General features: G+C 43.5%; 1 protein-coding gene across 2 annotated transcripts; it reads left to right on the plus strand.

Moving 5' to 3' along the window:
• The first annotated feature begins 876 nt into the window (after positions 1-876).
• Positions 877-22,370, plus strand: VARS1 (valyl-tRNA synthetase 1). Of its 2 annotated transcripts, none has more exons than XM_063431381.1 (31): positions 877-997; positions 4,880-5,213; positions 5,363-5,506; positions 6,330-6,444; positions 7,192-7,343; positions 7,508-7,592; positions 7,694-7,794; positions 10,392-10,519; positions 10,962-11,126; positions 11,888-11,969; positions 12,054-12,173; positions 12,548-12,656; positions 12,847-12,935; positions 13,057-13,147; positions 13,237-13,361; positions 13,494-13,597; positions 14,198-14,356; positions 14,807-14,897; positions 16,102-16,207; positions 16,323-16,393; positions 17,751-17,876; positions 18,144-18,248; positions 18,355-18,423; positions 18,502-18,580; positions 18,758-18,885; positions 19,151-19,306; positions 19,414-19,620; positions 20,444-20,555; positions 20,874-21,049; positions 21,340-21,489; positions 22,159-22,370. In XM_063431381.1, exons 1-31 carry the CDS (start codon positions 981-983, stop codon positions 22,225-22,227), a joined length of 3,765 nt encoding a protein of 1,254 aa, XP_063287451.1. In that variant the 5' UTR covers positions 877-980; the 3' UTR covers positions 22,228-22,370. The 2 variants fall into 2 exon arrangements, with proteins under 2 accessions (XP_063287451.1, XP_063287453.1); XM_063431383.1 differs by lacking the exon at positions 877-997 and adding an exon at positions 3,741-3,819.
• Positions 22,371-22,720: the final 350 nt, after the last annotated feature.

Genomic DNA, 22,720 nt, shown 5'->3' on the forward strand with positions numbered 1-22,720 from the left:
GTTCATTTAAAATGTTGTCAGGTATGAAGCAAACATTCAACGCTGTAGTGTAAAACTGTAAAATATATTTGAAAAATTTATATAACGAGAATTGCCTGATCGGTAATATCTGGTATCTCAAAATTATTTATACCTCAGGACCAGGACAGTGAGTACAGATTAAAAACTAAAGATGGAATGGAAAATTGTGGCGGCCTACCCGCTGACGGCCAGAGTGTTGCCTTTAGTGATTATAGCTCAGAGAACATGGTGGAGTAATCCAGCCGTATAGCACAAGCCAAGACTTATTGTAGGGTGCACTTGTTTTATTGTGACAATGACACTTAATATTCCATCATTTTTTCACCAATAATTTCCACCAAGGGGCCACGACCCTTGCCTAAAGAACTAATTTCAGGTACAATTTAGACCATAAGAATTTTACAGATACAAATGCGTTATTTTTACTATTAAATAGGAGCACAGTCGCCCTATGAAGGTGCTAGGGCCGTGGCAAAGGTCAGAATAGGACAGGTTGTAAAAAGTCTCTCTTGTAGTACCACCTGTTGGCCACTTAATGATGGGTGGATGGATGGACAGACAGAAGGACAGGAGAAATTAGTGGATGGTGCAAGATGGATGGATGGACACACAGACAGACGGAGGACAAATGGATGGATGTATAGGTAGACGGAGGGATGGATGCAAGGAAGGATGATGTTAGCAGGTTCACAGCTAGGTGATCAGTAGTAACTCACAAGCTGTAGATAGGGTGGATCTATGTAAACATACTCTGATTTATGAGAATGACAGTGCAATTAATAGGAATATTTATAGGATACCAGCTGACGCATTTAAGGAAAGGATCTTCACAAGTTCTTGTAGTCTGACGGAGCATCATGTTTCCTCGAACCTAGGCATCTGATCGCTCTTAAAATCCAGTTTTTCGTGGAATTATATTCTCTACTATTCTATGAGGCACTGATCGAAGACTAGATTAAATGAAATCTCTGAAAAGGTACGTGCCTAATGGAACTTTAAATCTGCTACATCGTTATGGTAAATAGAATGGAAATAGTTATTGTGATCTCTCTTTAATGCACTGTGTAGGTTTAATGCTTGTATGAACATTTACAGGATACATTCATTATACATGTACATACATATCCCGTATTACATTTATGTAAATCTCTTCCTCATTCTAATTTGGCATTGGAGAGATTTTTTTACAAGGTATCTGTGTACATATATTTTGTAAGTATTTGCGATTGATAACAGGAATTACGAAACAAGTATTACAATATGACTTTTCTAACGTATTCATATATTTCCCCCTACGACTGCTCATGCACCAACTGCTAAAACTGTGCAAAAATGCCTTCCAGCTTTGCTGAACGCTGAAAGGGATTTGTGCACACGTCTACAAAGTACCTCTGTGTGTTTAATCATGTGCGTATTAAATGGCATGACAAGAAGTGCTTACAAGAGATTCAACCGCATTGGACAGGACATATCTGGGACTGTCCCACTGAATTCGGGACAGTTGGCAGGTATGTCTGAGCAGCACAGGGGAGCCCTTGTCCCCTCTTTTCCTAATACTGCTGGAACTAGCTGTGGCATTTGTTGGCACTTTCTCAATAAAAAAAAAAATATATTTGATGTTTATATCTCCGGCGAGCCGTAGATAATTTAGTATCAGTCAGTCCATTATGGCAATTGCCAGTTTGCCACCATTTGTCTGGACACGTCAGGCTAAGCCTATAAACACCTGGGAGAATTTATAAGTGTTTAATGTACACCTCACACACTGTGTAATGCCTTTTAACATTGCCTTACTGTAAAACATCTTATCCATAAATCCCTTGTTTGTAGGCGAGCGGGGCTCGGCTCCTCCCTGACATTCATAAATGATGAGCAAAGGATGACATGTTAATGACTGAGTCTCGTCTGTCATTAGAATCTCATTAATGGCTGTAAACTGCACCAAAACTAGTGTTTATTAAACAGTTTCGTTTTTTTAAAGGGACTCAAACTTTTATGTATAGAACAAGCATGGCGACCAATTTTTCAGTTGTAGAATTTGCAAATTGACTCATTTGCATTAATAGATATAAAATAACGAAAAATTCTAAAACATCTTCCCAGATTAAAATTGGTATTTACTGCACTGGGTAAGGCAATGTCACTTATTATGGGCCACAGCCTCAAACCTGACAAACACAATGAGCCTCGCTCAGTCAACAGGGATGGACTGAAAGTTAATCTAGATCTGGCGCCTAAAATATTTGTGCATGCACCTTGCTGGCCCTTCAAATGCCAAATAGTTTGAGTCAGCAAACATGTGTTAAAAGATTGGATACAATATTCAACGTGTCACTTTGTTTGGATAGTTATCTTTTTAAGGTTAGAGGGGCTTCCTGGTCTCTAATGGAGGTTTACTTCGTTTAACGACGTTCGATGTCCTTTGTACGAGGAAGTCTTACGTCTTTAAATTTCACACAGGAAAGCATTGATTCAATGCTTTTTTATGGGGAAGCTTTAATGTGCGCGTTGAGCGCCGTACATAATCATTATTATTATTGCCACATGCGCATTAGATCTCACCATCGCCGTGATGTCACAGGATGAGGAGACCTAGCCAGAGTCGAGGTATATTCTACACCATATCAACATTTGTCATGATAGCTCTCTGTAGCAGTAGTGCTTCCTTTGTTAATTGTCTACAATTCTGGAGTTGCGAAGGACCCATTGGAATGCCTGCACTAGGAAGAGGAGTTAAATGGAATCATGTCTTGGTGGGCTCTGCTACCTAAGAAATGTCTGATGGGATGTATAATTGCATTTATTATGGGAGCATGCTTGACAGCTGAGCCAGTTTCGTTCTGAGCTCACTGCAGATGCTGTAAAGTCTGGGGATATTCATCAAATACATTAACTTAACAGTGTATATTAACATTAATTAACAGTGTATATATATATTTTTAATTCCACGTTCTGGGTCTCCTCTAACCTAGAAGTCCTTTATAGTGTAAAAACAATTGAAAAGTCCTGTTTACAAGAATTGGAGGTGAAACTGGCATATTGTTCCCCATTACAAAATCTTTAACCCCCAAATATTTACATTAAAAATAAAACAGTACCCAGATTATTCAATGGTCAAATATGGCAAAAAAAATAGAAACAGTACAATAATATAAAACAGCACTGTCCACAAAGGCTAGCAATCTAGCTGGCCTTTGTACAATATTCCCATACATGTATAAATGATTCAATGTAAAAGATTGCTGATGACAGTGATACTTAGCCAAACCAAGCTGCAGTATGGGTAATAAATCATTAGAAATGTTTGTACAATCTGACTTCCCCTACACCATGATGTATAGTAACTGGCACAGCATGTAATACCACTGGTACACCCAGCCTTGCTCTCAATATGTCTCATATTGCATCAGGGTGCACTTACACCTGTCAGCCACTAGTGGCCAGCACAACGACCTGGCATTAACTCCAGTTTGGGGTGTCCACGGCGCGCCTGATGTAACATATTGTGTATTAGTGCTGCGGGTGGCTAATACTATGGAATGATAAGATACTGGAGGTTATTAATGTGATAGCTGTGAGTTATATTATCTTGCTTGGGAGTTTAGAAAGGTAAGACAGAGGTCCTCGCAGTAGGCAAAAATCAAAGGCAACTAAGCCAGGGCAGACCGGGGTCCTTCGATTTGACAAGGTGAGGGCGGAAGTAGGAAGAGAGAGGGAGAGCAAAATACACGTGGGTGATGGGTGTGACGTCACTGGAGCGGAAGTGGGTACCTGGAGAAGTCTGTAAGAGAGATTGAGGTGAGATCAGTGAGAAAATGAATTATATTAAATTAATATTAATGTATTATGGATATAGGAAGGTGGTTAGTAGGAGTTTGGGGCACATTAAAGGTGCATTTAATGATATTAGCCCACCAGCTGTCTGCCAGGCTGAATGGATGACTCAGTGAGACAGTAAGTTCTCCCAGTGGGGTCTAGACAGATATTAATTAAATATATTGAGACAGATATTAATTAAACATATTGAGACAGATATTAATTAAACATATTGAGACAGATATTAATTAAACATATTGAGACAGGTATTAAGTAAACATATTGAGTCTGTCTGAGTTAATATCTATTCCCTGCCAGGGAGATAATTAGTGAGATGTACAAACATAAGGTAGAGGGTGGCTTAGGGCACCGCATGGGGCAGATTGGCTGAATGGGAAGAGCAAGTTGGTGCAGTTTCAGGATAGCTTATTTATTATTCATTTAAGCATCAGTCGGCGTGAATTGAAAATATAACCAATAAATGGGTGAATTCTCCATAGTTGGTTTCTTCTCCGTTTTACTGGTTTGTCCTAAAATTCTGAATTCCTGACAATTCCGTTCGTGATTAAAGCTGTCAGACTTGGCTTCAAACAAATGAAACAGAAAGTAAACGCTTAGTAGGTGAGATGGACTATTGTGCGTGTGAGGCGTGCAGTGAGTAAGTAATTGAGGATGCCTATGGTTGTTAAGTGATGAGTTGAGGTGGGAGTGATCATGGTGGCTATTTAGCTTTAATGAGTTGGGATACCTACCTGTCATTTATTCAGGGAATTGATGATGTGGCTAGTAAATCGGTGACATTTTCAGATATGTGATGAGAGATTATAGACAGTTGGCAATAGAGAGAAGAAACAGTAAAGAAGTATATGAGACTACGGGAGCAGCCAGACAATGTGAGTGCATCTAAAAAAAGATATATTTGGGGGATGGATCAGGGATTGTGACCTTGTGTGAGGCTGTTGGTGAGTGAATTAAAGGGAAAAACTGTTTGCATATTTGCATCTAAATTCAGATATTTCTTACACTTACCTTTTCATTTCAGGTCTGTCTCTCGCCATACTATGGCAACTCTCTACCTTCCCTTGTCGTCGTCTTCTGACCCTCGCTGTCTCTTTGTGCGAATCTCCTGTCAGTTCTCTAATCCCCCTCATCCTGAACTGAAGGAGGTTGCCTCGGGGCCCCTTGGTGTCCCCCTTCCCTGCTTACAGACTCTCTCCTCTGGCTCAGTGTGGGGGTCCTGGGCTGTCTCTTACATGCTGGCTCCAGACATTCTCTCAGGAAACGGGGACCCAAGGAGCTGCGCTCTAATCAAGCAGTGGGTGAATTATGCAGAGACTGAAGTGTTGCCGGCAGCCTACGGAGAGGAGCACTCGCAGGTACTAATCCCCACAATGACATCAAGAAATTTCAATTCAGCAATCTCTTCTGTCCCAAGAGAAAGCTCAGAACATTGCTGTTTCTTTAAGACCTTTCAAATTGAGATGCTTCTTTATTCTATAGATGAATTCCTCTTTCTCTATTTCAGGCGAAAGATCGCTCTCGATTAGAGTTCCAGAGAGTACTGGAATTTCTGGACAGTCACCTAAAAGTGCGCACTTATCTTGTGGGCGAAAGAGTCAGTCTTGCTGATATTGCGGTGTCGTGCTGTCTCATCCGACCTTACAGCAAGGTATGTCTTCCATTTTAGCCATTATATTAAAGTAATCCTATCGATTTTATGAGGGGCAAACCAATAGCTAGATAGATTCCTGTCTGTTAATAATCCCATCTCACGGGTTTACTTTTTATTCTGCTATCCTGGACAAAATGGTTCTTTGTTGTAGAATAAAACACAGTGGGCAGTTTAATAAATACTCCGGTATAAAGCTGATATTCAGTAAACAAAAAAGGTTGTTGTTTTTTTTAACGCTTTCAGTTTGTCTTCCAGCAAACACACTATACAATAGGCATTTTGACCTTTTTACACCACTTCATATTTCCACCTTTATTTTGCAACAGTTAAAATAACTTTAAAAGAAAGAGAATTGATTCACTAGCTAGTCGGAGAGGATTGGATGCAAGATGGGGAATGTTAACTTGAAAACGAGAGAAATCGCAATGTATCTTTCCTGGTAAAATATTTTATAAATAAATGTTCTCTGCACAAGGGACAAGAAATTAATTATTAATAATTATATTAGCTGTTAACTCTATTAATAAAAAAAATATATATATTTATTTTTTTCTTTGTAAAAATAACTCTCTTGTAACCTTATTCTTTAGCCGCAAGTGTATTCCAAATTTGTCTTTTTTCTTTTTCTTATTCTTGCCATTTCCCTGACTTCTCATAACAAAGTCCTCTCGTCCAGATGTAGTCAAATAATAATTTTAGAATCACAGTTATTGTCATCATTTGCCAGGAAATATGTATCTGTTCCTTTACGCTTCCTTTTTGTTCTCTGTTTTTATACCTTGGTTTGTTCATTGCTCTGTGCTTTCTTTCTCTCTCCCAGGTCCTGCCTCCATCCACAAGTCAGACATTTCCCAATCTCACCCGTTGGTTCTGGACCTGTATAAACCAGCAGCAGTTTAAGGAGATCCTGGGGGAGGTGAAGCTCTATAGTGCTGGTGAGATTACGCACATGTTGCCGTATGCACTGCAGCCTCTTCTTACACTGACCTCTGATTGACCAATGATAGTCAGCTACTGAGTGTATCGGCTTCCAATAACAACCTCTACTGGCTCTTCTTGGAACTGCGGACTGGTTTGGGATACTGTGATGTTTTTTTTCTGGCCAACATAGCATTGAGTTGTCTTTTTAGTAGACTTTGACAACTTTTACTGCTGCCTTGTGTGGTCTACTGCTTCCAGAGTCGGAGAACCAGGATGTGATGACGTTATATCCTGTCCAGTGCTCTGACTTGTCCATGTGGAACTGCACCGGTTGGGTGAGGGAGTGGGAGAGGAGCTATCCTTGATAGGGAGTGGAGTATAGGGAGGAACTCTTGCTAAGAGTGGGCAGTGTGTTGGGTAGAGACAATGTCTTTCTCTGTGAGTTGGAGTGAATGGAGCTATAAGGGAAGAAAAAGCCATCCAGCTCCGCCATTTTGCCCTAAAATGTGTAATTCACACATTGAACCTTCCATATTGGTCTATTGAAGAGGTCTGAAAGAGATGATAAAAAATAAAAAAACGATAGATGTTCTAAAAAGTGCTGGAGTTAAATCCTTTCTTTTTGGTCTGAGATGGCCAATCTGAATTCATGTTTCCCATCACTGTTATAAGAGATGTAGGGGGAGTAAAATGAAAAATTTAATTTAGTGGATTGAACAGTAAGGACTGCCTTTTAACAATTCTAACTTTTTATCCTGTAGACACCACAGACTCTTCTGCTGCTCCTGTTGCTACCTCGCCCAATGCTCCCCCTGCCAAAACACCTGCCCAGTTAAAGAAAGAGTCTAAGAAGAAAGAGAAACTTGAGAAATTTCAGCAGAAGCAAGACAAGATAAAGGGACACCAGACAGAGGTAAGGAGGTCCATCAGAGTGCTGCTCCGAACTTCACAAGTCTTACTTCTGCCACCATTCCAGTGTGTGGCCGTCTCTACTTTTTTAATGATATTCTTTCCTTTGTTTTATTCAATGTTTATCTTTCTCATCAGCCATTCTTTGTTCTTACACAATTATTGCAGAAAAAGCCAAAACTAGAAAAGAAAGAGAAGAAGGAGTTGGGAGTGATTACGTATGACATTCCCACCCCTGCTGGTCAGAAGAAAGGTAAGAACAGATTGATCGAGGTGGGCAGATGACAGCAATTTCAATTAAAGCTTGGGAGAATTGTATTCCTTTATAAATCCTCTTTCCCTTCCTTTGTCTAGATGTCACTGGTTCAATGCCCGATTCCTATAGTCCTCAGTACGTAGAAGCTGCATGGTATTCATGGTGGGAAAAGGAGGGATTCTTCAAACCAGAATATGGGGTGAGTGTGTAGGGTCTACCTGCTCCTGACCTGTGGTTTTCATCCTATTCTGTAAATGAGAGTGGATTTGCAGAGGCACACCTAGTTCTGTTCTCATGGGCTGTTGTATTAGGCATGAGAGAGAGTTTGTCAAACTAGTAGAACAAGCATGTCAAACTCAGTCTAGCACGGGCCTTAAACAAGGTTTAAGTTTATGTGGGCCACAAAAAAAACCCTTACATTTTCATAGAAACTTTTTTTTTTTTTTTTTTGTGTGTGTGAAAAAAAAAGCATCCCCCTCTGCTAAATCCCAGCATCCCCCTCTGCTAAATCCCAGCATCCCCCTCTGCTAAATCCCAGCATCCCCCTCTGCTAAATCCCAGCACCCCCCTATGCTAAATCCCAGCACCCCCCTATGCTAAATCCCAGCACCCCCCTATGCTAAATCCCAGCACCCCCCTATGCTAAATCCCAGCACCCCCCTATGCTAAATCCCAGCACCCCCCTATGCTAAATCCCAGCACCCCCCTATGCTAAATCCCAGCACCCCCCTATGCTAAATCCCAGCACCCCCCTATGCTAAATCCCAGCACCCCCTCTACTAAATCCCAGTCCCCCCTCTACTAAATCCCAGTCCCCCCTCTACTAAATCCCAGCCCCCCCTCTACTAAATCCCAGCCCCCCCTCTACTAAATCCCAGTCCCCCCCTCTACTAAATCCCAGCCCCCCTCTACTAAATCCCAGCCCCCCTCTACTAAATCCCAGCCCCCCTCTACTAAATCCCAGTCCCCCCCTCTACTAAATCCCAGCCCCCCCTCTACTAAATCCCAGTCCCCCCCTCTAATAAAGCCCAGTCCCCCCTCTACTAAATCCCAGTCCCCCCCTTCTACTAAATCCCAGTCCCCCCCTTCTGCTAAATCCCAGTCCCCCCCTCTACTAAATCCCAGTCCCCCCCCTCTACTAAATCCCAGTCCCCCCCCCTACTAAATCCCAGCCCCCTCTACTAAATCCCAGTCCCCCCTCTACTAAATCCCAGTCCCCCCTCTACTAAATCCCAGTTCCCCCCCTCTACTAAATCGCAGTTTCCCCCCCTCTACTAAATCCCAGTTTCCCCCCCTCTACTAAATCCCAGTTCCCCCCCTCTACTAAATCCCAGTTCCCCCCCCTCTACTAAATCCCAGTTCCCCCCCTCTACTAAATCCCAGTCCCCCCCTCTACTAAATCCCAGTCCCCCCCCTCTACTAAATCCCAGTCCCCCCCCTCTACTAAATCCCAGTCCCCCCCCTCTACTAAATCCCAGTCCCCCCCCTTCTACTAAATACCAGTCCCCCCTTCTACTAAATACCAGTCCCCCCCTTCTACTAAATCCCAGTCTCCCCCCCCCTCTACTAAATCCCAGTCCCCCCCCTCTACTAAATCCCAGTCCCCCCCTTGTACTAAATCCCAGTCCCCTCCTCTCCCCTCTACTAAATCCCAGTACTCCCCCTCTATGAAATCCCAGCATCCCCCTCTAGCCAACAAGAAGACTCCACTCACATTGTCGCTGCCAGTATGCGACTCCAGAGTCCGGTCTCTGGGATAGCCCAAATGGCGCACCCTTTTCCAAATCTTGAACCCTGTGACAGTGGAGCAGGTTGATGTCACGTCGGAATGTGGCGTTGCGTGCCTCCATGCACCTCCAGGTCCTCCACCGTCCAGTCGCAGCCAATGCAACACTGACCGACACACACACACACACTGACCGACACACACACACACACTGACCGACACACACACACACACTGACCGACACACACACACACACTGACCGACACACACACACACACACACTGACCGACACACACACACACACACACTGACCGACACACACACACACACACACTGACCGACACACACACACACACTGACCGACACACACACACACACACACTGACCGACACACACACACACACACACTGACCGACACACACACACACACACTGACCGACACACACACACACACACACACACTGACCGACACACACACACACACACTGACCGACACACACACACACACACTGACCGACACACACACACACACACACACTGACCGACACACACACACACACACACTGACCGACGGACACACTTACACATTCTTGTACACACGTACTTTACTTTATTGCTCCCTACCTTTTGGAGCGGATGTGGGGCATCTCCCTGGGGTCCTTCTATCTGCTCCCTTGAGCGGTATAGTGATGCTGTGTGCCGGAATATGATGTCATCTTACGGCGCCCGACTTCACTACAGACAGCGCTCGTGCTCGGGAGCAATGAGAAAAAGAACACTGAGCTCCCTCGCTGGCCATCCTCGCCGGCCGGGTAAGTTTTAGCAGAGTAGGCACCTGCAATGTGGGGAAAGCAGGGGCCTACACTGCTATAACACCAAGCATGTACTCGCGGCTCGCTGGGCTGCAAAAATGCCCCTTGCGGGCCGCGAGTTTGACATGCTTGTAGTAGGTTTACATTTTTATTTCAGTTTGAGTTGACTTGATCCTGCTTGGCTTGTAACCTTACTGGTGAGCCTAAATGTCCAAATTAATTTTATAAAAGTGAGTGGTTTCCCTCCTTGTTTTCCAGAGGAGCAGTATCTCCGAACCAAGTCCTAAGGGCACCTTTATGATGTGTATACCTCCCCCAAATGTGACTGGATCTCTGCATCTAGGACATGCTCTTACTAATGCCATTCAGGACAGTTTAACCCGCTGGTGAGTTACTGTCAGACCGACGGGAGAAGCTGGTAAAAGGTTTGATGATTACAGGGACCTTATTGAGAAATGGAGTATAGAAAGTAGCAGCTGGGCATGGAAAGGGCATTGATGACTAGGTGTTGGAGTGGGATAAAAACCTGGAGGAACTAGAAGCTCTAGAATAATGAGGATCGAGCAGTTGGAAAGGAGAGGAATAAACATCAAAAGCAGGTAATTAACAAGGAGAGGGTTCTGAAATAATTCAGGATTACAGGAAATATATATATAGAAGGGGAGAAGAGATGAGGATATAGGATGGGATGGATTTCAGGGGTGATATTTTTTTTTTAACTAATGAGCATGATTTGATGATGTAAACATATAGTTAGGATCTTCTAGTAGCCACTTGTCCTTCAGAGTGATCTGATAAACAAATTGAGAGCTTCTGCTCACCTTTCAGGCACCGAATGCGTGGTGAACTTACTCTGTGGAACCCTGGCTGTGACCACGCAGGTATTGCCACCCAGGTAGTGGTGGAAAAGAAATTATGGAGAGAGAAACGGAAAACTCGCCATGACCTGGGGAGATCGGCATTCATCGACGAGGTCTGGAAATGGAAGAGAGAGTGAGTCTCACGCAGGGAGCCCCTAACATTGTCACTCCATCACTAACCACTTCAATGCCCTTGTTACAGGATGTGCCTTTAATGGAGTAGTAACCCATTATTTAACTTATTTTTCATCATTTTAATAATTGAACCTTTTCTGTAGTGCTAACATTGTAGTTAGGGAAAAACCTTGTCCCTGGGAACCCCCTTATCTATCCTGACATTAATTAAATAGACAGGGGCAGGACCTGTATGGCATTTTGCACAGAAACCCCATACAAAACCTTTGTAATAATACAAATACTAATATTACACTAACACATACTTGCATAGTTCGTTTTTGTTTTTACGTTACTAATGCAGGAGAGCCAGAAGTTCCTAATCCACACCTTCCACTAGATATCCTGAGCTAAGCCCTTTCACCTGATGACTCTTAGCTAATGTTTTATCCCTGCATTGTAGGGCTTGGCACGGAAAAGCTAAGAGAAGTTCCTGCTTGGGAACTTCTGGGTCTCTAGCGTTAGTAGCGAAGGCAGGGAGCGGCGCTCAGCGGATAACCGTTCAAAATCATTTTATCTACATACAATGGGGGGGAGGGACTCCAGGACTCCCTGTACAGGGAGCTGTAGTGGTTATGGTGCTTCGAGTGTTCCTTTAAGGACTAGATTGTAGTGAAATCATGGAATTTCATCCTTAAATAATGAGTGTCTGTATTTATCATTCTTTGTATAACGGACAGTCCCGTTCCTCTCATTGCGTATCTTGTTTTCTTCCACCAGGAAGGGAGATCGGATCTATCACCAGCTCAGGATATTGGGCAGTTCCCTGGACTGGGACAGAGCCTGCTTCACCATGGACCCAGTGAGGATCTGTCTATTTCCCTGTGTTTGTTTCTGTCTCTCTGCCTCTGTTTGCTTAGAATTTGATGCATTTTCCTTTTTTCAGAAACTCTCGTATGCGGTCCAGGAGGCCTTTGTCCGCTTGCATGATGCTGGGGTGATTTATCGCAGCAAGCGCCTCGTTAACTGGTCCTGCACTCTCAACTCTGCTATTTCAGACATCGAGGTAGGAGAATGACCTCATGCAACCAGTATTTAACATGGGTAGGAATGGAGAAACATTGGAGCATGATGAGGGGTAGATGGGGGATATTGAATGGGAGAAGGGAAATATTTTGTGCATTAGGTAAAACGTGAATGCAGTTTCTTCACCGGTTTTGGATTTGTGGAAAGTTGACAAGGGAATTGCAAAAGTATCTCAGCTGGAATACATATCTGATTTAGGGAATCTTTAGTTTGGCTATTTTGTCCTGAATTATTCAGTTGCATTGTCCGTTATTTGCAATTCCCAGTATAGTAAATACACAAATACAAAAAATGGTGAAAAGTGAAATAAAGTCTGCCTATTGTATATTACAGACAGGCTCTCTTGTATTCTAGGTGGACAAGAAGGAATTGAGTGGGCGTACTCTGCTCCCTGTGCCCGGGTACAAAGAGGGAGTGGAGTTTGGAGTTCTGGTGTCATTTGCTTACAAAGTGCAGGGAACAGGTAATACTCAAAGCACGTGTTATTTTACAGCCCATCGTTTCCCTTGATGGCTGCTTGCCATTGGTTCTTCCCTTTGTCTCACCCTTTTGCATTGCTCCCCAGCCACCCTTACTTTTTTGGCTCACTTGCCGGCTGGTTCTGCTATTTGCCACTCTTCCCATCAGTTAGTCTTCTCTTTTATTCTTCCCAGATGAGGAAGTTGTCGTGGCAACAACCAGAGTGGAGACGATGCTGGGAGATACAGCTGTGGCTGTACATCCCCAGGACCAGAGGTACCAGGTGAGATCGCTTTCCCATTTACAGATTATTGGAAAAGGGTTTGCCAGAGGATCTGTGGCATGGAAATAGTTAAGAATCCTGTAATACTTTAATGACGAGCTTTTCTCCATCCTGTCTGTAGCATTTAAAGGGGAAGTATGTGGTGCATCCCTTTGCCTCCCGGCTGCTGCCTATTGTGTTTGATGAATTTGTGGACATGAGCTTCGGGACAGGTAAAGAATGAAGTTACGTCAGTGAAGGCGAATCCCTTTCTCTCATTCCTTGGTTTCCTTTTTAAAGTCTGTTTTAATACCTCTTACAGGCGCCGTGAAGATCACCCCGGCACACGATCAGACAGATTATGAAGTAGGAATGCGCCATTCTCTGGACTTCGTTAACATTATGGATGATAATGGAATTCTTATCAATGTACCACAACAGTTTATGGTAAGAGGAGCTAACATGAATGAGCATTATTAAGAGTTTCTAAGATGACTTATTTAGATAAGGGTTTAATATTCTGCTATTGGTGTATCCTCACCGTCATCCTAATGTTGTTTTATTTATTTTTCCTCACAGGGAATGAAGCGTTTTGAAGCAAGAAAAGCGGTTTTAGATGCTTTGAAAGAAAAGGGTGTATTTAAGGAAATCAAAGATAACCCCATGGTCGTCCCAATATGCAGGTAACTACTTAAGGAGCTATGAGACTTCCCCTCCCCCTGCAAGGTGACACGTTGACACACAGGGGATGCAGTAAGTCTGCCCCTCCCACTGCAGGGTAACATAGATGGAGCGCTTTTAGAGACACAATGATAGTATGGCAAGGTAACACAGATGGAGCGCTTTTAGAGACACAATGATAGTCTTGCAGGGTAACACAGATGGAGCGCTATTAGAGACACAGTGAAAGTCTTGCAGGGTAACACAGATGGGGGGCGCTATTAGAGACACTATGATAGTCTTGCAATGTAACACAGACGATGGGTGCTATTTGAGACACATTGATAGTCTTGCAGGATAACACAGATTGGGGGTGCTCTTAGAGACACAATGATAGTCTTGCAATGTAACACAGACGATGGGTGCTTCTAGAGACACAGTGATAGTCTTGCAATGTAACATAGACAGGGGTGCTATTTGAGACACAGTGAAAGTCTTGCAGGGTAACACAGATGGGGGTGCTCTTAGAGACACAATGATAGTCTTGCAGGTGACACAGAGGATGAGGTGCTGCAGATGTACTGTCCACATGCAGTTTGAAATCAATACATTTTGTTTTTCAGCCGTTCCAAGGACATTGTGGAGCCCCTGCTGAAGCCTCAGTGGTATGTCCGCTGCGATGAGATGGGGAAGAGAGCGGCTGATGTTGTACGCAATGGACAATTGTCAATCAAGCCAGAGTTCCACACCAAGACCTGGTTCAGCTGGATGGACAACATCAGGTGACCCATTCAAAGCAAAGTTTAAAAAGTGTGCTGGCCATCAGCTTCTCCGTCTGCTTCAATCAAAATCTCTAAAATGCTTCTCAGATCATATGGAAACGTTTTTTCTCATGTTATCCAGTCATTGTGTGTCTTGTCCTACTGGTATCATACATTGTGTGTCTCGTCCTCCCACGTCTCGTACATTGTGTGTCTCGTCCTCCCACGTCTCGTACATTGTGTGTCTCGTCCTCCCACGTCTCGTACATTGTGTGTCTCGTCCTCCCACGTCTCGTACATTGTGTGTCTCGTCCTCCTACGTCTCGTACATTGTGTGCCTCTTCCTTGTACATCTCATACATTGTGTCTCTTCTTCGCACATCTCATACATTGTGTGTCTCTTCTTCGCACATCTCATACATTGTGTGTCTCTTCTTTGCACGTCTCATACACAGTCTGTCTCCTCCACAGAGATTGGTGCATTTCTCGACAGCTTTGGTGGGGACATCGCATTCCAGCCTACTTTGTTACAATCAGTGACCCATCTGTTCCACCAGGAGAGGTAAGTGTGCCTTGAGGAAGGTCTTGAGAAATGTTGCTCGGGGATCAGAGAGGTGGAAAGCATGTTGCATGGGTTATTGGAGAGGTAGTCAGTGTGTCGCTTGGGGCATCGGAGAGGTGGTGAGCGTGTTGCTTGGGGCATCGGAGAGGTGGTGAGCGTGTTGCTTGGGGCATCGGAGAGGTGGTGAGCGTGCTGCTTGTGGCATCGGAGAGGTGGTGAGCATGCTGCTTGGGGCATCGGAGAGGTGGTGAGCATGCTGCTTGGGGCATCGGAGAGGTGGTGAGCGTGCTGCTTGTGGCATCGGAGAGGTGGTGAGCGTGCTGCTTGTGGCATCGGAGAGGTGGTGAGCATGCTGCTTGGGGCATCGGAGAGGTTTATGAGCATGCTGCTTAGGGTATCTGAGAGGTGGTGAGCGTGCTGCTCTGGGTATCTGAGAGGTGGTGAACGTGCTGCTCTGGGTATCTGAGAGGTGGTGAGCGTGTTGCTTGGGGTATCGGAGAGGTTGTGAGCGTGTTGCTTGGGGTATCGGAGAGGTTGTGAACGTGTTGCTTGGGGTATCGGAGAGGTTGTGAGCGTGTTGCTTGGGGTATCGGAAAGGTGGTGAGCGTGTTGCTTGGGTTATCGGAGAGGTGGTGAGCGTGTTGCTTGGGTTATCGGAGAGGTGGTGAGCGTGTTGCTTGGGGTATCGGAGAGGTGGTGAGCGTGTTGCTTGGGGTATCGGAGAGGTGGTGAGCGTGTTGCTTGGGGTATCGGAGAGGTGGTGAGCGTGTTGCTTGGGGTATCGGAGAGGTGGTGAGCGTGTTGCTTGGGGTATCGGAGAGGTGGTGAGCGTGTTGCTTGGGGTATCGGAGAGGTTGTGAGCGCGTTGCTTGGGGTATCGGAGAGGTGGTGAGCTTGTTGTTTGGGGTATCGGAGAGGTGGTGAGCATGCTGCTTGAGGTATCGAAGAGGTTATGATTATATGCTGGGCATATAAACCATCAGGTGTATGAGGTCACGTTGAACTTATTTTGCATGATGTAAGATATGAGTATTCTGGATGAATTAGAAATTATGGTTCTGTAAAAGAATCATGCAGGGTGTTTAGTACCAGGGTCGGATAGGGTCCACTGATGGTGTAATACAAGCTTAGGAGAGAGTTCACTGGTGACGTGTTGTAATACAACAGTAAGAGTGTTCATGGATTGTGCTTTGTGTGTTTACAGGATACAGATGGCAAGTACTGGGTCAGTGGTCGGTCTGAAGAAGAAGCGAGAAACAAAGCTGCAAAACAATTTAATGTAGACCCAGCAAAAGTGTCTCTGCAGCAAGGTAAGTGCGTGGGGGTGGGGGGGGGGGGGGGGTAGACCTCAAGCTTTAATACCATGACATTCCATCAGGTTTATTACATCGAATTTTACTTTAATTCAATCCTTTTCTTTTTCAGATGAAGATGTTCTTGACACTTGGTTTTCATCTGGAATTTTCCCCTTCTCTATTTTCGGGTGGCCCAACGAGGTGATAATCTCTTCTCTTTGTCCCTTCTTTAGAAATGTAGCAATTTCTAGGCTTTATCTCACCCGGTGTGGCTCTGGGTTGTCTCTCATGTTCAAGAGGAACCAATGAGTTAAGTCCAGCACGAGGTAGCCTTTAGATATCTGTGAGCCTCTTTGTGTTTCCTCCTTGACAGCGTCGCTGTTCATTCTAGTCTGGTAGGTTAACTGTTCGTGTTTGACACTATTACAGATAGGAGGTCCACAAATGAATCTACTGAGCCATGCTGCCTTATGGAAACCATACAGAGAAACAACTGATCTGACAAATAGGGTGTTACCTGATTATTGTATTAATGGTGCATTATCATCCTGTCCCATTTCCAAAAATTAACCTGTAGGTGTCAGAGTTCCTAGACAATTAAAGTGACAAATACGCTGTTGGAGTATTTACTGGACTGAGAAGTGCAATGGAGGCTAGTATGAAGTGCACTTACCTCCATAGCACTTTACTTGCCCATCGTTGTGTGATGGTGCTGAGGATGTGATCATGTGTGTTTGAGAATTGCTGTATGAGTGCATGTGTGATTGGCAATCCTTTAATAGTGCAGAAGGTATTGATGGCACATGGCGAGTACATTAATGTGCGTGGGATTGTCTGGTTGTACCAGGACACTGTAACATACATTGTTGGTTTAAATAAACAATAAGGGTTTTAGGAAAAAATAAAATATCGCACAAACCATATTAAAGTTTCAACTTGCTGTCTTGTGCAAACTTTATTACTTTTATAATGCACGTCCTTGGTATTGGAGTTGTCTCATCCAGTGAATGAGCGAGTAGCTCCGGTTCTGTAGACGGGGCAATCAGCAGACACGTCCGTTGGCTTCCATGGAATATGTTAAACTTTTTACAAGTTTACCCAAGAAATGCACTGTATGCATAACTCGGTTACAATGAAAAATGAAAACAAATGAAAAGCCAAAAATCTTAATTAATCAGTAAACTGGGGAATGTCCGATATTGCCGCAGAAATTGCAAATCTTAAAACAAAAATAAGGATGGAAAAATTATCCTATTTTACTTGTTTTTGACCATTTTCAACTATATTCCTGGGCTATTCTCCCACATTACCAGTTTAGTGAATTGACTGTTAGAGCATTAGCTTACACTAATCTATTTATTTATTTTTTGCTCCCCTTCTCCTCCCCCCCCCTCTATACATCACTCGATGCACAGTAATGTCTAAACAATTGTGTATGAGTAAGGGTTCTGTAAAGTCCATAATGCATCAAGCTGTTTTTTGGCTATTGTCTTTTATGTCCAATTAAATAAAATAGTTTTTCTAGTCATTGACGTTTCTGCAATTCCCTATGTCCTAGTCCGAGGACCTGAGCATTTTCTATCCCGGGACTCTCCTTGAGACGGGTCATGATATTCTTTTCTTCTGGGTGGCTCGGATGGTGATGCTTGGTCTCACTCTAACTGAAAAACTGCCCTTCAAAGAGGTATGGATTCTCACACATCCTTCATTCACCCTTTTCATAACTTCCACTGACTGGTCTTCTATTTTCTGTTCCCCACTAACGGTCATGTTGGAACATTTTTACCCCACTATACTATCATGCTGGCTGTCCACCGCTTAATATCCTTTACATTTATTTCTTCTCTTGAATTCTACTCTACTCTATTCTTTTTTTTTTTTTTTTTTTTTTTTTTTTTTTTCTACTTTTGTTTTTGTCATTTTCTTCATTATCGTCTTCATTCTTGTTCAGGTATATCTCCACGCCATTGTTCGTGATGCTCATGGCCGTAAAATGAGCAAATCTCTGGGAAATGTCATCGATCCGTTGGACGTGATCAATGGGATTACTCTGGAGGTAAAAACAAAGGGGGTCTAGAGGCAGAACCTTGTCACAGGGTTGAGGCTGCCTCAATCTCTTGTTCTTGTGCTTGTTCTTACCATCTCATCTTCCTCTATCCCAGGGTCTCCATACTCAGCTTCAAGACAGTAACTTGGATCCAGCAGAGCTGGAGAGAGCTAAGCAAGGACAGGTAGGCTAATATTGCTCAGTACTTTTACTCTCTGACCTGATTACCAGATTATACTAAATGTTTTATTATCCCTTCCAGAAATCAGACTACCCCAGCGGGATCCCGGAGTGTGGGACGGATGCGCTGAGATTTGCTTTGTGTGCTTACACTAGTCAAGGTGAGCAGGTTGGGGAGACCAGTGGTGACCAAAAGCTTTAAAACTCCCATGATGCTTTGTTAGTCTAAAGACTGGACATTTTGACTTTCTCCAGTTCAATATCTTGTTCAACTGCCCTCTAGTTCTTTCCTTATTTTTGTTCTGTCCTCCTAACCGCTTTGCTCCTCAATGTTTCAGGTCGGGACATTAATCTGGATGTGAACAGAATCCTTGGTTATCGTCATTTTTGCAACAAACTCTGGAATGCCATCAAGTTTGCCATGAGGGGTCTGGGAGAGAACTTTGTCCCTCCTGATTCTGCAATGGTCAGTGACCTAGGATTTCCCGTTAATGTATGGGCAACATTTGATTGAGTTCACTATCTTCGCCCCTCTTTTGACTGATCACTCGCTCCCATTGTATATACTTTGCAAATATATCATGGTTTTCATACTTTTGTGGCAACGTGTCGCCTCCATGGACAATGAACCGATGTACCCGGGGTCTCCTCCTCTCGCACATGGGTGGGATGGATAATTCTGTGCTCCGATGTGTTGGATTCTTGTTTTAACCATTCTCCTTTTCTTGTAGTTCACTGGACAGGAGAGTCTTGTTGACCTTTGGATCATGAGCCGTCTCAGCTTTGCAGTGGATTTGTGTAACACGGGATTCCAGAATTACGACTTTCCTGGAATTACCACTGCCATTTACAACTTCTGGCTCTATGAGTTATGTGATGTCTACCTGGTGAGATCTCAATCTCCTCATCTCTTAAACTGTTTCTCTATGCTGTTACCCCTTGTCCCTCTTTCTTCACTTTCTCACCACAACACGACTCTGTCCTATGTCCACAGGAGTGTTTGAAACCCGTATTTAGCGGTTCTGATGAAGCAGCCATAGCCATAGCACGGTACACTTTATACACGTGTCTAGATGCCGGACTACGTCTCCTCTCCCCCTTAATGCCTTTCCTCACAGAAGAACTCTATCAGCGCCTTCCTCGGCGTTCTCCAGGTCAAGCTCCCAGCATCGTTGTTACTACCTACCCGGACACCACAGAGGTGGGTACCTTCTCATGTAATAGGACATGTTTAGCTTGCTTTCTATAATTGGGACCAAGATCCAGTTCCATGCTCCTCATAGTGTAACCATGAGTAATAAATAAACCCTCTCTGCTACCTTCTTTTGGACTGCCTCGAACTAGTCTTTTTCTTAATACAGTTACCTTGACCTCGAGAATCTGCTGAGAAGGTGCTTAAGCAATTGGTCTTTTAACAGCAGATAATTCCAACGTTTATGGCTGTGAATAGAGGGAATGACTTCCTTTCAAAAGAAACCACTGACATTTCAATGCACTTTGAGACTTAATTATCTATGGAGAGAGGTCAAAGTTTGACGTGTCTGCGTCCCTATATATACTGTACTGATTCTCTGTAGATCCGTGAAAGTACCTGCAAATAAACAGCGTCAATGCCTAGATCAAAGTCCCCTTTAAAATTCATTAATGTAGAAAAACTCCAAAATTGATGGAAAAACATAGTTATATTAGTTACTTTTTGGGAGGAAAATCCAGAACAAGTGTGTCTTTATAGTGCTGCTAAATCTGATGTCTTTGTATAAAATACACAAAGGGTAATAATGCACCCACGTAGAAGAAACCTTTCAAGGCTACGTAGAATAGATTATCTCCAGAAGAAACATTTGGAAACGTTTCCAATCTGAAAGTCTCTATTTTCCAGAGCAAGTTCTGCAGGTTTTTTGTTACTTTGTTAAAAAGAAGGAATTAAATGCGTAGTCGTGAGACTCTATTTATTTAACATAATTCTTTTTGTGGTTTTTGGCTGATGTGATTCTAAAATGGTAACGCTCATTCTGCCATTGTAGTTCGGCTGGCGAGATGTTGAGGTAGAAAGGAATATGGATCTTGCACTTCTTCTGGTGAAGTCAATTCGGTCTCTCCGGGCGGATTATAATCTCACCAAAACCAAGGCTGACTGTGAGTGTGGGCGCACCGTGGAAATAGACATTTTACTCACTAGACTGGGATGCTTTAACAAAATTGTATGGGTTTGGTAAATCTTTGTTTTATTTAGTTATAGTACCAATACAATACGAACTGGCCCACTCCCTTGCACTCTTACTGGACATTTTATAAAAGAAAAGGTTGCCAAGTGGGAGCTTAGTGGCAAGTGGGTTAATTGAACATAATGGCATGTTGTCGTCCATTGTAGGGGGTTTAATGTGGGTCTGGAATAATTAATCTACACTGAATGAAGCTCAATTGGTCATTAATGCTCTCGCTATTTTTGGCCAGGTTACGTGAAATGTCAGGACGAAAAAACCAGTGCCATTGTAGCTGCTCACTCCTCTTACATCACTGTTCTGTCATCATCGCGGTCTCTATTGCTCCTGACTGCCGTGGACCCTGCTCCAGCCGGGAGTGCTGTCAACACCGCATCCGACAAAGCTACTGTCTACCTTATTCTAAAGGTAAGTTCAGACGAGGTTCACCTACAAATCAGAAATTGATCCCGGCACTAAAGGGTAATGAATGGCAGATTTAATAAAGATCAGTGTAGCAAATACAGCAGCAACGTTTCGATATCCAAAGGTCTTTATCAAGCACCGAGGTTGGTATTTAAGAAGAGTTTATCTGCCTTTCATCTCTAATACAATATCCTACAGTCACTCATTAGAAATTGCTAATGGACTAGTATCCACACACCTGTATACCCCAAACCTCTAAGGGTAATAGCTCCCCAATGCTTCGCTTCTTACAGGGCTTGATTGATGTGGACAAGGAACTTGCCAAGCTGCAAGCAAAGAGGACGGAGCTGGGCCGACAACTGGAACGGCTAAGGGAGAGGATGGCGAGTGCGGATTATCGCACCAAGGTGCCCGCTGCTGTGCAGCAACAAGATGCAGACAAGGTGGGCCTTATTCATACAATATAAACTGTCAAAATAAAATCCGACAAATGTCCACCACACTATATAATACCAGGTAAAAAAAAATGACATTTCTTATAAACTAATAAACTGCTGAGACATCTAATCCAAACGCTCATCGTGCAAAAATCTCCAACTCATTTCTAAAAGATGTCCGCGCTGATAAGGATATTTAAACAAATATAATTAATTGTATAGCGTTCCCTGCTGGATGTTTTATAGTAAGGACACCTTCCAACATTAGTGTTAGTTTATAAACGTGGAGCCATTGATTTCAGCACAGACATCTTTCAGGTATTCTATATGTGATATTTCATGCTTGCTGGATGTTAAGAAATAAAGAAATAACAGACAATGTATCGGAGATGTCTACCTTTCCTGTACCTCTTAAGTCTCGATCCCTCCTTTCTCCCCCCCCCCCCCCCCCACACCTTGTTCCCTCTTTTGCCCCCCTATATTTTTCTCTTTGTATACCGCACGTTTCATTTCATGTATTGCTCCATCTCTCGTTTCCTTGATTGCCCCTCTTTGCATTGACTCCTATTGACCTCACACCCCACAGTCTTGCTCCAATTGCCCCCTCTCTTTTACCGTCATGCTCCCTCCTTTGCTCTGTATCAGTCTAACTCATGTCTTTCTGTGTCTCTACAGCTGAAACAAACAGAGACAGAGTTCCAGAAAGTGGAAGAAGCTACAGTGAACTTTCAGAAAATGGTGTAAAGCATTTTGTTCATACTGTGGACTTTAATCGAACACCTCCCGCACCCCTTACCAAACGCTGCTGTATGAGGGTTTTTATAGAAAACGTAAAAAATCTGACACTTGAACTCGGCATCGGATTTAATAAAACCTATAGAAAACCAGATACGGCTGTCGTATGATTATTTCAGAGGAAAAAAAGGGAATTTGACGAGGGGGCTGCAGGTAAACATCTAGGACAATGACAGTAATTGCAGGGGAGCGATATGAATGGTGGAGTGTAAATATAGGGGTTTAATTAATTAAAGGGCCACAGGTAACTGTATAATTACTGATGGAGGAGGTAATCGGTCATTGAATGGGATAAAATATCAGGAGATTAGAAGAGAGACTGGGGCGGGGAGGCAAGACCCCGGGGTGTACAGTATAAAGGTAATCTGATACTCCATATTACATTAAATACTAGAGTACGAATAAAGGCACAGCGCACTTCTTTCTCATTTTTTGGTTTATA

The sequence above is a fragment of the Pelobates fuscus genome, chromosome 9 (assembly GCF_036172605.1).
Source record: "Pelobates fuscus isolate aPelFus1 chromosome 9, aPelFus1.pri, whole genome shotgun sequence".
In the NCBI taxonomy this organism is placed as follows: Eukaryota; Metazoa; Chordata; class Amphibia; order Anura; family Pelobatidae; genus Pelobates; species Pelobates fuscus.

Coding starts and splice junctions, on each gene's coding strand:
- VARS1 (XM_063431381.1), top strand. Junction 17,877..18,143: donor AAAAACTGCCCTTCAAAGAG/GTATGGATTCTC, acceptor ATTCTTGTTCAG/GTATATCTCCACGCCATTGT. Junction 19,621..20,443: donor CCTACCCGGACACCACAGAG/GTGGGTACCTTC, acceptor CTGCCATTGTAG/TTCGGCTGGCGAGATGTTGA.